The sequence below is a fragment of the Chiloscyllium plagiosum genome, unplaced genomic scaffold (genome assembly GCF_037043375.1).
Source record: "Chiloscyllium plagiosum isolate Xiang-an unplaced genomic scaffold, Cpla_swu_hap1 HiC_scaffold_1, whole genome shotgun sequence".
NCBI lineage: Eukaryota > Metazoa > Chordata > Chondrichthyes > Orectolobiformes > Hemiscylliidae > Chiloscyllium > Chiloscyllium plagiosum.
In genome coordinates this window covers 152,481,909-152,498,288 of record NW_028270139.1, presented here as the reverse complement: position 1 = coordinate 152,498,288, position 16,380 = coordinate 152,481,909, and the positions used below count along the sequence as shown (strand labels likewise).

General features: G+C 41.5%; 1 protein-coding gene across 4 annotated transcripts in view; it reads right to left on the bottom strand.

The window, feature by feature from the left end:
• Window positions 1-16,380, bottom strand: part of dnaaf9 (dynein axonemal assembly factor 9) — a 217,442-nt gene that overhangs the window by 108,348 nt on the left and 92,714 nt on the right. For all 4 annotated transcript variants that reach the window (XM_087991656.1, XM_087991651.1, XM_043696328.2 and 1 more), the window contains 2 exons: window positions 15,897-16,008; window positions 8,597-8,667 (listed from right to left, as the gene is read on the bottom strand). In XM_087991656.1, coding sequence (XP_087847782.1) covers window positions 8,597-8,667; window positions 15,897-16,008 — 183 coding nt within the window. The remainder of the gene's footprint in view (window positions 1-8,596; window positions 8,668-15,896; window positions 16,009-16,380) is intronic.

The following is a 16,380-nucleotide window of genomic DNA, read 5'->3' as shown; positions in this document are numbered from 1 at the left end:
TTCCCTTTCCCAGAAGGACCGGGAGCAGCGGGGGAAGTGACGAGGACCAGAGGGGCAGCCGGGAAGGAAAGCAGCGAGTATAAAAGCGCGCAGGAGAGGAACCCGAGGCACTACTGAGGTAGTGCCTCCCACCGCCCTCTGCCTCTAACCCAATAATAAGGCCCGTTGTGGTAAGTAGGCAAGTGCTGCATTTTGCTTGTTCTATTCTTTCTACCTAGTTTTTTTTTTAAAAAAGGTTACTTTTAGAGGGATGGCAGTGAAGGCAGTGCAATGTTCCTCTTGCAACATGTTTGAAGTGAGGGATGCCATGGTCGTCCCTGCTGATTACACTTGCAGGAAGTGCACCCATCTCCAGCTCCTCCAAGACCGTGTAAGAGAACTGGAGCTGGAGTTGGATGAACTTAGGATCATTCGGGAGGCAGAGGGGGGTCATAGATCGGAGCTTTAGGGAAGTAGTAACTCCAAAGATTGCAGACATATGGGTGACAGTGAGGGGGACTGGGAGGAAGCAGCCAGTGCAGGGACCCCCTGCGGCTGTTCCCCTCAAGAACAAGTATACCGTTTTGGATACTTGTGGGGGGGGAGGGGGGGGGGACTTACCAGGGGTAAGTAATGGGGCTCAGGCCTCTGGCACGGAGCCTGTCCCCGTTGCTCAGAAGGGAAGGGTGGAGAAGAGCAGAGCAATAGTTATTGGGGACTCGATAGTTCAGGGCACAGATAGGCGGTTTTGTGGGGGTGAGAGAGACTCACGTTTGGTATGTTGCCTCCCAGGTGCAAGGGCACGTGACGTCTCTGATCGTGTTTTCCGGGTCCTTAAGGGGGAGGGGGAGCAGCCCGAAGTCGTGGTCCACATTGGCACCAACGACATAGGTAGGAAGAGGGCTGAGGATGTTAGACAGGCTTTCAGGGAGCTAGGTTGGAAGCTCAGAGTTAGAACAAACAGAGTTGCTGTCTCTGGTTTGTTACCCATGCCACGTGATAGAGAGTCAAAGAATAGGGAGAGAGAACAGTTAAATGCGTGGCTACAGGGATGGTGCAAGAGGGAGAGATTCTGGTATCTGGATAACTGGGGTTCTTTCTGGGGAAGGTGGGACCTCTATAAACAGGATGGTCTACACCTGAACCTGAGGGGCACCAGTATCCTTGGGGGGAGGTTTGCTAGTGCTCTTGGGGGGGGGTTTAAACTAACTCTGCAGGGGCATGGGAACCTAGACTGTAGCTTTAGGGTGCAGGACCTGGAGTGGAGGGAGGTTAGGAACATGGCATCAATCTCAAAGGAGGGTGCCTGTAAACAAAGTGGCTTGAAGTGTGTATACTTCAATGCAAGAAGTATACGAAATAAGGTAGGTGAACTTGCAGCGTGGGTTGGTACCTGGGACTTCGATGTTGTGGCTATTACGGAGACATGGCTAGAACAGGGACAGGATTGGCTGTTGCAGGTTCCAGGGTTTAAGTGTTTTAGTAAGGTCAGAGGTGGGGGTAAAAGAGGGGGAGGTGTGGCATTGCTTGTCAAAGATAGTATTACAGCGGAGGAAAGGACGATGGATGAAGACTTGCCATCTGAGGTAAGGAATAGGAAAGGTGAGGTCACCCTGTTAGGAGTTTTCTACAGGCCTCCTAATAGTCCGAGAGACGTAGAAGAAAGAATTGCGAGGATGATTCAGGAGAAGAGTGAAAGTAATAGAGAGTGTTGTTATGGGGGACTTTAACTTTCCTGATATTGACTGGGAAAGCTATAGCTCGAGTTCGTTAGATGGGGTCGGTGTTTGTCCAATGTGTGCAGGAGGGTTTCCTGACACAATATGTAGACAGTCCAACAAGAGGTGAGGCCATACTGGATTTGGTTCTGGGTAACAAACCAGGCCAGGTGTTAGAATTAGAGGTAGGTGAGCACTTTGGGGACAGTGACCACAATTCGGTGACTTTTACTCTAGTGATGGAGAGGGATAAGTGTGCACTGCAAGGCAAGAGTTATAGCTGGGGGCAGGGAAATTATGATGCGGTGAGGCACGACTTAGGATGCGTGGCTTGGAAAAGTGGACTTCAAGGGAAGGGCGCAATTGATATGTGGAGCTTGTTCAAGGAGCAACTATTGAGTGTCCTTGATAGGTATGTACCTGTCAGGCAGGGAGGAAAAGGTAGTGTGAGGGAGCCATGGTTTAATAAGGAATTGGAATCCCTTGTTAAAGGGAAGAGGGCGGCCTATGTAAAGATGAGGCGTGAAGGTTCAATTGGGGCGATTGAGAGTTATAAGGTAGCCAGGAAGGATCTGAAGAGAGAACTAAGAGCAGCAAGGAGGGGACATGAAAAGTCCTTAGTTGGTAGGATTAGGGAAAACCCAAAGGCTTTCTATGGGTATGTCAGGAATAAAAGAATGACTATGGTAGGAATAGGTCCAGTCAAGGATAGTAGTGGGAAGTTGCGTGTGGAGGCTGAGGAGATTGGGGAGACACTGAATAAATACTTTTCGTCAGTATTCACTCAGGAACAGGACATTGTTGCCGATGTGAATACTGAGTCACAATTAATTAGAATGGACGGCTTTAAGATATGTAGGGAAGAGGTGTTGGAAATTCTGGAAAGGGTGAAAATAGATAAGTCCCCTGGGCCTGATGGCATTTATCCTAGGATTCTCTGGGAAGCAAGAGAGGAGATCGCAGAGCCATTGGCCTTGATTTATATGTCCTCGTTGACTACAGGAATAGTGCCAGAAGACTGGAGGATAGCAAATGTGGTTCCCTTGTTCAAGAAGGGGAGTAGGGATAACCCTAGTAACTATAGGCCGGTGAGTCTCACTTCTGTTGTGGGCAAAGTCTTAGAGAGAATTGTAAGGGATAGGATTTATGAACATCTGGATAGGAATAATGTGATCAAGGATAGTCAGCATGGTTTTGTGAAGGGCAGGTCGTGCCTCACAAACCTTATTGAATTCTCTGAGAAGGTGACTAAGGAGGTAGACGAGGGTAAAGCGGTAGATGTGGTGTATATGGATTTTAGTAAGGCATTTGATAAGGTTCCCCATGGTAGGCTACTGCAAAAAATATGGAGGTATGGCATTGAGGGTGAGTTGGAGTTTTGGATTAGGAATTGGCTGGCTGGAAGAAGACAGAGGGTAGTAGTTGATGGTAAAGGTTCATCTTGGAGTGCAGTTACTAGCGGTGTTCCGCAAGGATCTGTTTTGGGACCATTGCGGTTTGTCATTTTTATAAATGACCTGGAGGAGGGGCTAGAAGGTTGGGTGAGCAAGTTTGCGGATGATACGAAAGTCGATGGAGTTGTTGACAGTGAGGAAGGATGTGTCAGGTTACAGCGGGATATAGATAAGCTGCAGAACTGGGCAGAAAGGTGGCAAATGGAGTTCAATGTAGCTAAGTGTGAGGTGATTCACTTTGGTAAGAGTAACAAAAAGATGGGGTACTGGGCTAATGGTCGGATACTTGGTAGTGTGGATGAGCAGAGGGATCTTGGTGTCCATGTACACAGATCTCTGAAAGTTGCCACCAGGTAAATAGTGCGGTGAAGAAGGCATATGACGTACTGGCTTTTATTGGTAGAGGAATTGAGTTCCGGAGTCCTGAGGTCATGTTGCTGTTGTATAAGACTCTGGTGCGGCCGCATCTGGAGTATTGTGTGCAGTTTTGGTCGCCATACTATAGGAAGGATGTGGAGGCACTGGAACGGGTGCAGAGGTGGTTTACCAGGATGTTGCCTGGTATGATAGGAAGATCGTATGAGGAAAGGCTGAGGCACTTGGGGCTGTTTTCATTGGAGAAAAGAAGGTTTAGGGGTGACTTGATAGAGATGTACAAGATGATTAGGGGCTTATATAGGGTTGACCATGAGAACCTTTTTCCACGTATGGAGTCAGCTATGACGAGGGGGCATAGCTTTAAATTAAGGGGTGGTAGGTATAGGACAGATGTTAGGGGTAGATTCTTTACTCAGCGAGTCGTGAGTTCATGGAATGCCCTGCCAGTAGCAGTGGTGGACTCTCCCTCTTTATGGGCATTTAAACGGGCATTGGATAGGCATATGGAGGATAGTGGGCTAGTGTAGGTTAGGTGGGCTTGGATCGGCGCAACATCGAGGGCCAAAGGGCCTGTACTGCGCTGTATTTTTCTATGTTCTACATTCACAATCCTGAGCGTATTCCAGATGAAGGGCTTATGCCCGAAACGTCGACTCTCCTGCTCCTCAATGCTGCCTGACCAGCTGTACTTTTCCAACACTCTTCAACTGATCTCCAGCATCTGCAGGCCTCACTTTCTCCATATTAGGAGTACAGTAGGGGGCTGAGTAAGCAGCCTTGTGCAGTGCCAGTGTTAACAACTACAGTGGAGGTGGTGTTGTCATCCAGTCTTACCGATTGCAGTTCTCTGGGTCAGGAAGTGGAGGACCCAATTACAGAGGGGGAGCCGAGACCTAGAAATTTAGAAATAAGTTTTTTGGAATTATGGCATTGAGGGCAGAGCTGTAGTCAATAAGTAGGAGAACGACATACATATCTTTGTTATCCAGATGTTCCAGGGAGGAGTGTAGAGCCAGAAAGATAGCATCTGCCATGGAATTGCAAAGGATCAAGGCAATCTGGTAGGGAGGAATTGATGTGAACCACAGCTAACCTCTCAAAGCACTTCATAATTATGGAGGTCAGTGCCACCAGGCAGCAGTGGTCACTGAGGCACACAATGATTTTTCTTTGCCACCAGGATAATGGCAGTCTTCTTGAAGCAGGTGGGGTCTTCAGATCATAGTAAGGAGATGTTAAAGATTCCTGTGAATACTCTGCCATGTGGTCTGCACATGATCTGGGTGCACAGCCAGGGACCGCATCCACACCAGTCACTTTCTGTTCACTCTCAAGAAGCCAGTCTAACATCGGAGATAGAATTGGACTGAAGGGTCTGTTGCTGTGCTATGATCACAATCGACAATGGTACACTGTCTGAATGTGGTCTTCCAAGTTTGTTGTTTTGTACAAGGCTGCTTCTATTAATTCTCACTTAGGACAAATGCTTTGTTTCTGCTATAACTTGTGTTTCCATTGAAATTTTTCTCAATTACTATCACCTAACATGTACTTGGTCTTCCCATTTATTCTTCCTCCACTTCCTGCATTCAAATAATATAAAAGCCTAATACTTCTGCCTTCTTTTAATTCAGAAGACTTGAATTTGACTCCAAATGTTAACTGCTTCTCATTCCATTGGTTCGACCAAGCCTGCTGTGTTTTGAACATTTCTTGATTATGTATTCAAATTGTATTGAGTTATAGTTAGAGAACTCCTGTTTTTGTATTGAAACGCAAGACAGTTTTAGCCAACTCTCAATTACCCACAGTGACAACTAAAGAATATACAATCAGCTAAATGAAGAACAGAAAGGAATATGATTGTCATAATTAGGTGCAGTTGAGGATGCTGGCTGTGTACTCAAGGGCATTTAAAAGGATGAGGAGGAAATCTCATTGAAACTTAGAAATCACTGAAAGACAGAGATAAGTGGTTGTGGAGAAGATGTTTCCACTTGTCGGGCTCACTAGAACCTAACAGCACAGCCTCAAGGTGAAGGGCTGACCCTTTAGGTCTGAGATGGGGAATGTCTTCAACCAGAGTGGTGAATCTGTGAGACCCATTGTCACAGAAGGCTGGAGAGACAAATGCATTGAGTGTATTTAAGACAGAAATAGCTGGTTTCTTGATTAGTAAGGGTCTGAGGGTTATGGGGAGGGGAATGGGGTTGAGAAACATAGCAGACATGATGGGGTAAATAGCATAACTCTGCTCCCATTATGTCTGATTGAATTAGACACAAAAAGTCATGACAATAGACTTTGTGGTTTGCCGTTATAAGTCTGGCTGAATGCAACTAAACTACATGAAAATGTAAATGAGACTCCGGGCATTACTAAAATCAAACCTGTTTTCCCTCCCCCAAGCAAATAAAAATGATATCAATCAACTGAACAGACTTAACTTTGTTATAAACTTCTCATCAATGAAATGCGATTTTATACTTTACATCTGACCTCAAAAAGTAACTATTTTAGAAATAACAGATGACAAATTATTTCTGTGTTCATTTTCATTCATGGAAGGCAGCTAAGAACACAAAGGGTCGGACAACTACACAGACAGAAAGATGGATGAATGACAAAGATCAAAAAGGCAAGTTTGAAGGAAAATACTTTCCAGACAATGGTTTAAAGAATCAAGTTAAAAAAATCATAACCACATGTTATCATCCAACAGGTTTATTTGGATCTACGCGCTTGCAAAGCGCTGCTCCTTCATCAGGTAACTGAAAGCTAGTATTTCCAAGTAAACCTGTTGGATTATAACCTGGTGGTGTTGTGTGATTTTTAACGTTGTGAAAGTGAGGATTACAGATGCTGGAGATTAGAGTCAAGAGTGTGGTGCTGAAAAAGCACAACAGGTCAGGCAACATTTAAGGAGCAGGACAGTCGACATTTCCAGCAAAAGCCCTTCATCAGGAATCCCAATCCTTGAATACTGCCAGCACTACACTCTCGACCCTGATTTTTTAACTTTGTCCACCCCAATCCAACACCAGCACCTCCACATTAAAGAATCAACGCAAAGAAATAAGAGGGAAAATACATAAAATATTTAATTGTTTGAAAGACTGGAATACACATTCTTAATTGACTACATTTCTGTCAACCAATTCAACACTGGAGTAAAGTAAATGAATCATTAAAGCCCTCAGAAAACACAATTGAATTATCTATTATTAATTACATAGGTCTACCTGCTTGTTAACAAGTATTTTGTCCAGTCGATTCAAATTTTAAAACTATGATCATGCAGATGGGGAGTGAAATTCAACAAGTTTCATCTTTGAAGGTGAGAAACCCTGGATGTCAAGGGAAAAAGTGTTTGACAAAGGGAGAAAAACACATTTTTATCCACATTGGCACTGTCCCTTTTAATCTTCCTATCATATTGAGGGTATTTCTGTTAGCTCTGGACTCAACAATCTCCCTTCCCACCTATCCGCTCCACCCTCCTGTCTGACTTCTACTCTTTACTACCTTCTCCCTAGCAACCCCCCCCCAATTTATCTCTCCACCCTGGAGGCTCCCTACCTCCATTCCTGATGAAGGGCTTTTGTCCGAAATGTTGATTTTCCTGTACCTTGGATGCTGCCTGATCTGCTGTGCTTTTCCAGCACCACTCTAATCTAAACTCTCGTTTCCAGCATCTGCAGTCCTCACTTTTGCCTCCTGACTCTCCAAAGTCAGTCCACCATCCACAAAGGCACAAGTCAACAGTGTAATGGAATAGGCTCCACTTGTCTGGATAAGTGCAGCTCCAACAATACTCAGCTCCATTAAAGTAGAGAAATTGTGGAGATAAATTGCATTATCTACAAAATGCAATGCAGCAATTTTCCTTCCGCAGCATCTCAAACCCTCAACTATGTCAATATAAGACAAGGCAGCATATGTAGAGGACCACCAAACGTAAGTTTCCCTCCACGCTACTCATCATCCTGAGGTGGAAATATACTGATATTCACTGCCACTGTGTCAGAGTGGAACTTATGCAGTTGTATAAGACTCTGGTGCAGCCACATCTGGAGTATTGTGTGCAGTTTTGGTCGCCATACCATAGGAAGGATGTGGAGGCACTGGAACGGGTGCAGAGGAGGTTTACCAGGATGTTGCCTGGTATGGTAGAAAGATCGTATGAGGAAAGGCTGAGGCACTTGGGGTTGTTTTCATTGGAGAAAAGAAGGTTTAGGGGTGACTTGATAGAGGTGTATAAGATGATTAGGGGTTTAGATAGGGTCGACAGTGAGAATCTTTTTCCTCGTATGGAGTCAGCTATTACAAGGGGGCATAGCTTTAAATTAAGGGGGGGTAGGTATAGGACAGATGTTAGGGGTAGGTTCTTTACTCAGCGAGTCGTGAGTTCATGGAATGCCCTGCCAGTAGCAGTGGTGGACTCTCCCTCATTATGGGCATTTAAGCGGGCATTGGATAGGCATATGGAGGATAGTGGGCTAGTGTAGGTTAGGTGGGCTTGGATCGGCGCAACATCGAGGGCCGAAGGGCCTGTACTGCGCTGTATTCTTCTATGTTCTATGTACTTTCTGAACAGCATTGAGAGTGTATAGATAGATAGTGAACAGACTGCAGTGGTTCAAGAAAGCAGCTCACCACCACCTTTTCAAAGGCAACCAGGGATGGACAATAAGTGGTGGTCTAGCCAACAACACAAATCCCACGAATAAGAAAGATTATCCTGACAGGGAACTACATCTCTGCTCTTTCAATGCTATTTAATCAAAATCCTGGGAGTCCCTGCTTGACAGCACTATGGATACATGTCCACCCAAAGAACCTCAGCAGATCAAGGTCAATTCATCAACTGGTCAAGAGCAATTTCGGAAGAATGATCAATAATTGAAAAGGTAGACTTATGAGAAGATGGCTATAATGGCCACTTTGTTGGAGAAACTGGAACAAGAGCAAGCCATTCAGCCAACTAAATGAGACTCATTAGTTTTGGATCGGTTTCAAACAATAACATTAATATGCTGCAATTTTTTTTTTCCCCAAGTTACTTACCATCCAGGACACATATCGAGGAACAGTCGCTGTGAGAATTACATAGCTACTATCTGTGGACATGGTGCCATCTGCAGTGCAAGAAGAGAACAACTCATTATTTTGTTTAAGTACTCACCGACTCACAGTACATTTAATGTCATGATATAGATCTGTGTCCCAGGGTGCTTCATAAGACAAAAGAAATGTGATTCCAAGGCACACAGGAGATGTTAGGATAGATAATCAAAAGCTTAGCCAAATGGGGAGGTTTTAGGAATAACTTAAAAGGACTCGGAGAGAGATAGCGAGACTACGTTAGAAGGATATTACAGAGTTTGGGGCCGAGGCAACTAAAGTCAGGCTACCATGGTGGAGCAATTAAAATTGGTATGCATAAGTAGTCAGAAAAGTACAGCATCGATAACTCAATAACTGTGGGGTTGGAGGAGATTAAAGATAGAGGAATGAGGCCATTAAAAAAAAAAGCATTTGAAAACAAGGATGGGAATTTGTAAATGAAGACATTGCTTGACCAGGAACAAATTTAGATCATAGCAAGTTTTGAGAAGATTTGTAGCTCAGGTTGAGGTTTTGGATGTATATGCAAATGTAGATTAGCAAACATAGAGGTGACAAGAAAATAGGACCTACTGAGTTAAGACACAGGGAACAGAGTTTTCAATTATCTCAAGTTTACCAAGGTTAGAAAATGGGAGACCAAGAGTGCATTTTAATAGTTGAGTCCAGAACTAACAGAAATACCCACAATATGATAGGAAGATTAAAGGAACAGTGCCAATATGGATAAAAATGTATTTCTGGGACAGAAGACGAATAGGGATGAATGGGAACTGGTGGACGCCAATATAATCTACTGCATCCACATCTGCACGAAGAGTCTACAGTTCAAGGATCTTTGACGCTGAGCCTGTGCTGGAGTCAGATTTGGTCACTGCAGTGCACACCAGGGAGCAGAAACTTAATCTGGGACCTGTTTCAGCACTTCAAGTTTTTATTTCAAAATTTCCAGCATCCACAACTTGCTTTTATTTTACAAAAGTTGGGAAAAAAAATCCTTAGAGCATAAGATGTTAAGAGGAGATTTGATAGAAGCATGCAACATCTGTTAACAAAAAAATGTAAATATTTCCTTTCGCAGAACAAGTCAAGGATGTCAAAATGCTATAATAGTACATGTTTTGAATAGATATCATACAGAGTATAGTTATCATACATAGTATAGTTATTCAATAACATCAAGGTCAGCACTTATCATAGAATCTCAATATTGAGTCTGACTGATATGTCATTTCACACTGGTCTTACAGTAAATAGTGTCCTCAACTATGTAAATATAAAGAGATCTATTCATGGCACCCTTCATGTGGTCATGTGCCGCACATCACACCAACCCACATCGAAAATAACTAATCTTATACTGGAAAAGGTACCTCAAAGCAAAGAATAATCCTCATAAGTTCGGTGAATGAATGACGCATTTACTCTTTTGGAGGAAGTGTTGAATACAGATGGAAAACTCTGTAATTTGGCTTCCATGTTACAACATGCAAATGACTGCAATGTAATTTCCCACTCATCACCAGATGTGCAAGCCACTCTTGACTTATTTCAACGTACAAGATACTTGACCTGTCATTCATTACATCAACCCAGATGTTCAATGTATCATTGCATACAATGATTATGTAAACATAGAACATAGAAGAATACAGCGCAGTACAGGCCCTTTGGCCCTCGATGTTGCGCCGATCCAAACCCACCTAACCTATACTAACCCACTATCCTCCATATACCTATCCAATGCCCGCTTAAATGCCCATAAAGAGGGAGAGTCCACCACTGCTGCTGGCAGGGCATTCCATGAACTTACGACTCGCTGAGTGAAGAACCTACCCCTAACTTCAGTCCTATATCTACCCCCCCTTAATTTAAAGCTATGCCCCCTTGTAATACCCGACTCCATACGCGGGAAAAGGTTCACACTGTCAACCCTATCTAACCCCCTAATCATCTTGTACACCTCAATCAAGTCACCCCTAAACCTTCTTTTCTCTAATGAAAACAGCCCCAAGTGTCTCAGTCTATCCTCATACGATCTTCCTTCCATACCAGGCAACATCCTGGTAAACCTCCTCTGCACCCGTTCCAGTGCCTCCACATCCTTCCTATAGTATGGCGACCAAAACTGCACACAATATTCCAGATGCGGCCGCACCAGAGTTTTATACAACTGCATCATGACCTCAGGACTCCGGAACTCAATTCCTCTACCAATAAAAGCCAGTACGCCATATGCCTTCCTCACCGCACTATTTACCTGGGTGGCAACTTTCAGAGATCTGTGTACATGGACACCAAGATCCCTCTGCTCATCCACACTACCAAGTATCCGACCATTAGCCCAGTACCCCATCTTTTTGTTATTCTTCCCAAAGTGAATCACCTCACATTTAGCTACATTGAATTCCATTTGCCACCTTTCTGCCCAGCTCTGCAGCTTCTCTATATCCTGCTGTAAGAAATCAAGAAATCAAGCTCCAGTACTTCCAGTGTGATTACCAAAGTGCAAACTTGATTCAACGACCAAATTGCTCAATTTTACCTAGTCGTTTAATTCCAGATAAAAGAATATGGACTCTAGGTTTATGGCATTACCAGCTACTTATGAAAATCAACCGTTTATAACTAATGGCAAGAAAGAAACCCAAACTTCGACTTATAACACTATAACTAAAACTCTCCTTTTTAAAATGGACACATGCCAATGGATACGTAGAGGCAAAAACAAAGATGTCAAGTGCAAGAAAAGTCAAACAGCAGGGAGAAAAAGAGTTTAACAACACCAATCCAAACCACAGAAGTTGAGGAGTTGTATTTCTTTCAGCTCCTTCCACTTTCTTTCAGTTCTTTACTGATAAGACAAGGTTGTCTTTCATTCACAAATTGGAAAATTTGCCCCTTTCAGTAGAAGGTGGCTTTTCTACTTATTTTCTTTCAACAGGCAATTTTCAGAGAGCACTTTTTAGGGAAAAGTATGTAAGAACAGCTACCAGAAGTTGTTGTTACTTTTGTTACTATTTATACATGAAGGACAAAGTGAGTTTTAGATGCTTTCTTTTCGCAGGCTGGATGTTTCTCCTGTGTAGTCCAAACACAAAACTGTACCCACTTAAGAAGGACCCAATCATTTGGATGTTACTATGCTGAGCCCTCCTGAGCCAACAACTGATCTTGCTCCAAAAGACTGTCTCTGGGCAAGAGTGCCCCACAAACACACCCATGGAGTCATGTGGTGAGCATTCTCCCCACCCTTGGAGAAAGCTAAGATTCTAGATGCAACTCTGAGCACCAGTAACTCTTATTAAAACTGCAATGTGTTCTTCCATTATTTTCTTGGCTTCAAACAATGTTTTTTTACAATTTTTAATCCACAGTCCAAAACAAAAGACCGTAAGACAGTGTAGAGGAGGCCTTTCATCCCATCAATTCTGCTCTACCCGTCAATGGGATCGCAATTTATCTGATAATCCAGAAGTCTACTTTCCTGCCTTATCCTTAAAATATTTGATTCCCTTACTGGGTAAAAATTTGTCATTCTCAGCCTTGAATACTTCACAACCCAGCCTTCTGCAGAGATGAATTGTACAAGTTACTACTTGGGGTTAAAAAAAAAGTACTAGTCATCTGTGTTAAATGGGTGACCCCTTACCTGTCATTATGCCGTCTGGCACTCAACACTCCCACAAGAAAAAATAACCTTTCAACAACCACCCAAAGAATCTTGTATGTTTCAATAAAGTGTACACTCATTCCTCTAAACTTCCCATACAATCCCAACCTACTCAATATCTTCTAATAACAAAATCCCTTCAAACCCCAAATCAAACCAGCAAACACTCACTGGACTGAAAACCAACAACGATGGACTGGACACTGCTTCAGATAGCCATAAAATATCGCCCCAGCCAGGTCCGACTTCCTCAACTCTTCAATTACCAGTGTTTCAAAAGAGATCAAAGAAGTCATTACAAAGCGACAGAGGCTCATCTTAAAAATACTGTCGCATCGAGATAATGACTAGGAGGTGCATGTTATCAATCGTTGAAATTGGCAACATCAGGCTGCAAAATGCTTTGAACACAAACTCCTGAATGAGGTGTACTGGTGGCAAAGGAGGAAAGAGAAGGTAGCAAATCCTGCGCTCAGGGTTCTCAGAGGATATCCTGCCTGAAGTAACTAAAAATATGTAGGTTGAGAATTAGCTTGTTAATTCTCAAAAATAACCTATGATCCTGAATAGAAATTATCATCAAATTGAGCCACTGCTGCCATGAAAAGTTACATTGCATGCTAGAAGAGAATGTGCAAGAACAATCAAACAGCTCGAATTAGTTACTGTTAAAAGCATTTTCCAATAAATTAAATTCACCACTTTCAGCTTTGCATGCATTAAAAAAAACTTGATTTGGACCAATAGACGTTTGCAGGTGAGTTTAAGGAAGATTGTAGTGAATTGTAATGGGGACTGACTCTGTGATGAATCAACCAAGTGGCTACATGGGATTACAAAGCTAAATAAAGATAAGCTGTTTGGCCCAAATGTGCTCCACTCAAGCTTTTTCCCATTTTCATTAATCCAAACATGATTATAACAAAATGCATTCATGCTGCAAGTCAGATCCCAGACTGCAAGCTGGTTTGGCAGACTTGAGTTTTATTTTTGCAATTTAGTTACATGGCGATCAGTCACTGAACAGATTCACATGTACCTGCAAATGAATTTCAAAGATTATTACACGGAAATTGAAAAACAAAAATGGTTTCACATGGAAATTGAAAAAAAAATGGTTTTACACAAGAGAAATATTTGAAGTAGTCTTCCTACAGTTATAAAAAATTAAAAATTCAATATTTTTCCAATCAACAATAATTTTACAGATACTCAAACCTCAGTGAAAGGTTACCCTATTTCCATTTAAAGTTCCATCTTCAGTTGGTTTCTTTCTGGAAAACCTTTGTGGAAAACCTCAATATTATTTTCTTTAATTAAAAGTCTCTTCATGAGACCGCTAAACTAACTACTGACATAGCTCATTAATTTCTTAACCCAGGCTCCGTAAACTCCTCTTCTACACTCAGGTTTCCTGGAGCTTCTCATGAATTCCTTCTCCTGTCCTGCTATTCTGGAAAAACAGTGATAAACTAACTACTGTTGATACAGGCCGTTTTTCTCCAAATAAAATCTGCACACACTGAAGTTCTGAATGATTCTCTCTCTACCTAAAGAAAAATTGTTTGTCTCCCTGTCCCATAGAACAGCTTGTTGCTTGATGACAGCACAAATTTCCTCCCCTTCTTCTGTTGTTGTTATGACTTTAATTTGTATTCTAATATTCTTGAGGATAAAAGGTCAAAATAAGTCTTTTTTAATTTCTGTACCCATCCAGACGTTTTTGTGATTGCTGCATTTCGGTCTCATGAACCTTTATGATCTACCACAGTTGCTACCCTCTTACCATTTAGAAAATGCTCAGATCCATCTTACCTCAGCCTCACAGTGAATGATCTTCCACTTCTCCAAATTGATTTCTATTTGTTACAGTTTTACTCACTCACGCCCCTTAGCGATTTTCTGTTCTCATCTAGCTTGCAGGCGTCAGCAAAAACTTAGTTAAACAGTCCTCAATACCTTTATCTAAGTTACTTATAAATAAATGATTACCAAGTTACATTCTGCTAATTTGATTACATTCCTATTATCACATTTTTTGCTACTGTTGAGCCAATTGACTCTCTAAGCCGACTGATTTCCTTCAATTCCATATACTCATCCATTTTCTAGGAGAAAACAGATTAAAGATTTACATATAAATAACATTAACAATTAAATTTGCATCTGGTAGAAGTTAGCTGCTCAAACAAAAATTAAACAAAATTCATTCAACGTTACTTATACTTTACAAAGTAATGCTAACTCTCCCTCATCAGTTCATATTTGTCCAAATGTTCAGTCACTATCCAGAAAAAAATGTAGTAACTTCCCAACACCTTCGTCAAATATTGACCTTCACTTCATGTTTATTGCCCTTACCTCCAAATAGTAGATTGACTGCAATTTCTCATTCTAAGAGAACAATTTGACTTGAAATTTAGCAATGTTCAACTTTATTAATTCTGCAACTTTTAAAAACAAACTTGTTTTGAATCTAATTAGCTCCTCTCCTAGATATATTTTCAAATTTTTGTTGCATCTCATCCTTTTTGACACACTATGAAGATTGATACAACCAGCTATTTAATAATCTGCCGTTTCCTGTTTTCTAATTTCAATTTTATCTGGCTAAGGTAATTAAGGAGTCTATCATGCTCATGGCCAACCTTGATTCTCATGCCTCTTTTGGCTTTGAAAAAGAACATGCCTAATTTATCCCTCCATTTGGTCAATTTTGACACTACTTTTTAATACTAGACATAATAAAAATCTGTTGATCTATCTCCTGAAAATTCCAGTTGACAACCATGTAAATTTTGAGGAGATTAGCTCAGATTTTCACTTGTGCCTGATTTCAGCCCTGAACTGCCTCTAATTTTTATTAGCCACTTTGTTCTAGATTTCCCTGTAAAGCTTATTGTACTCCAGCAAATTCTGAATTTGATTGTCCCTTTGTATTCTAAGTGGAATGAAATGTAAACTTTGTGCAATTTGGCCTCAGCGACCAATATCTATTTTCTAGGGAGTGGTATCCAAATTGAAGTGTAACAGCACTACAGATATTATCTAAGCATGATTCTGTACAGTTGAAACATAATTTCTACACTCTTGTATTTAAAAGTCTCCTCAATATAAAATCATAAATAAAAAACCTTGTGTAGAGTTATTATTTCTACTGGGAAATAATCTTTAGTACTTATTTTGAAGTAATACTGACCTCAAAATTACTTTCCCTAACAATAGCTGGACGTTCACCATTGGAAAAATATTCCAATTGTTATTTCTTGGATCCAAAGTGGAATACTTTTCACTGAATAAAAGTTTGTCCACTTAGTTCATTAGTCTACAAATCTTTATAACTTGCTGTTTCCAGTTATTCTTCACATTGTCTCTTCGTTAACATCATCTATGTCACTGAGGATCAAGAAACTCTGGTTCAAGTCCGAGACTTGAGTGACCAAGGAAGCATGGTAATCTCTCCAACTCTTCCCCACTATTACCCAAAACATGTGTAAAAGGTGAAAAACAATACTCCTTTAATCAAACAGTCTGTAAAATTAATTCATGTCTAATTATTCCACTTACCATTTTCTTTGAGAAACAACTTTGATTCCAAGAACGATTCAGAAAACACCACGGACCCTATGGTCCCTTTTCCTCCTGTTACATCTGGAATGTCATACACAGTCATGGTTGCCTGAAAGACAATTAGAAATGAAAATCAAGTCAGGACACCAAACTCAAAATAGGGTCACAAAATAACAGAAAAAAACCATTAAATCAGTCGACCTTGAAAATCCATTATTACTCCATGATCCATACTGGAATGTTTAGAAGAATATAAACAAAGTAAATAGGAAAATGATTAGGCCATTCAGCGCTCTAAACCGGCTCCATCATTCAATAGGATCATGGCTGAACATCTTACTATGTACCCAGTTCTTGCTTTCTTCCCATATCATTATGATAGTGTAAACTTCAGAACTTTACTAACTGTTAATGGACTGAAATAATCAACAAAGATGAACTATTACACACAAAGTAGTAGTAATAACTCTGTCTGGGCTAA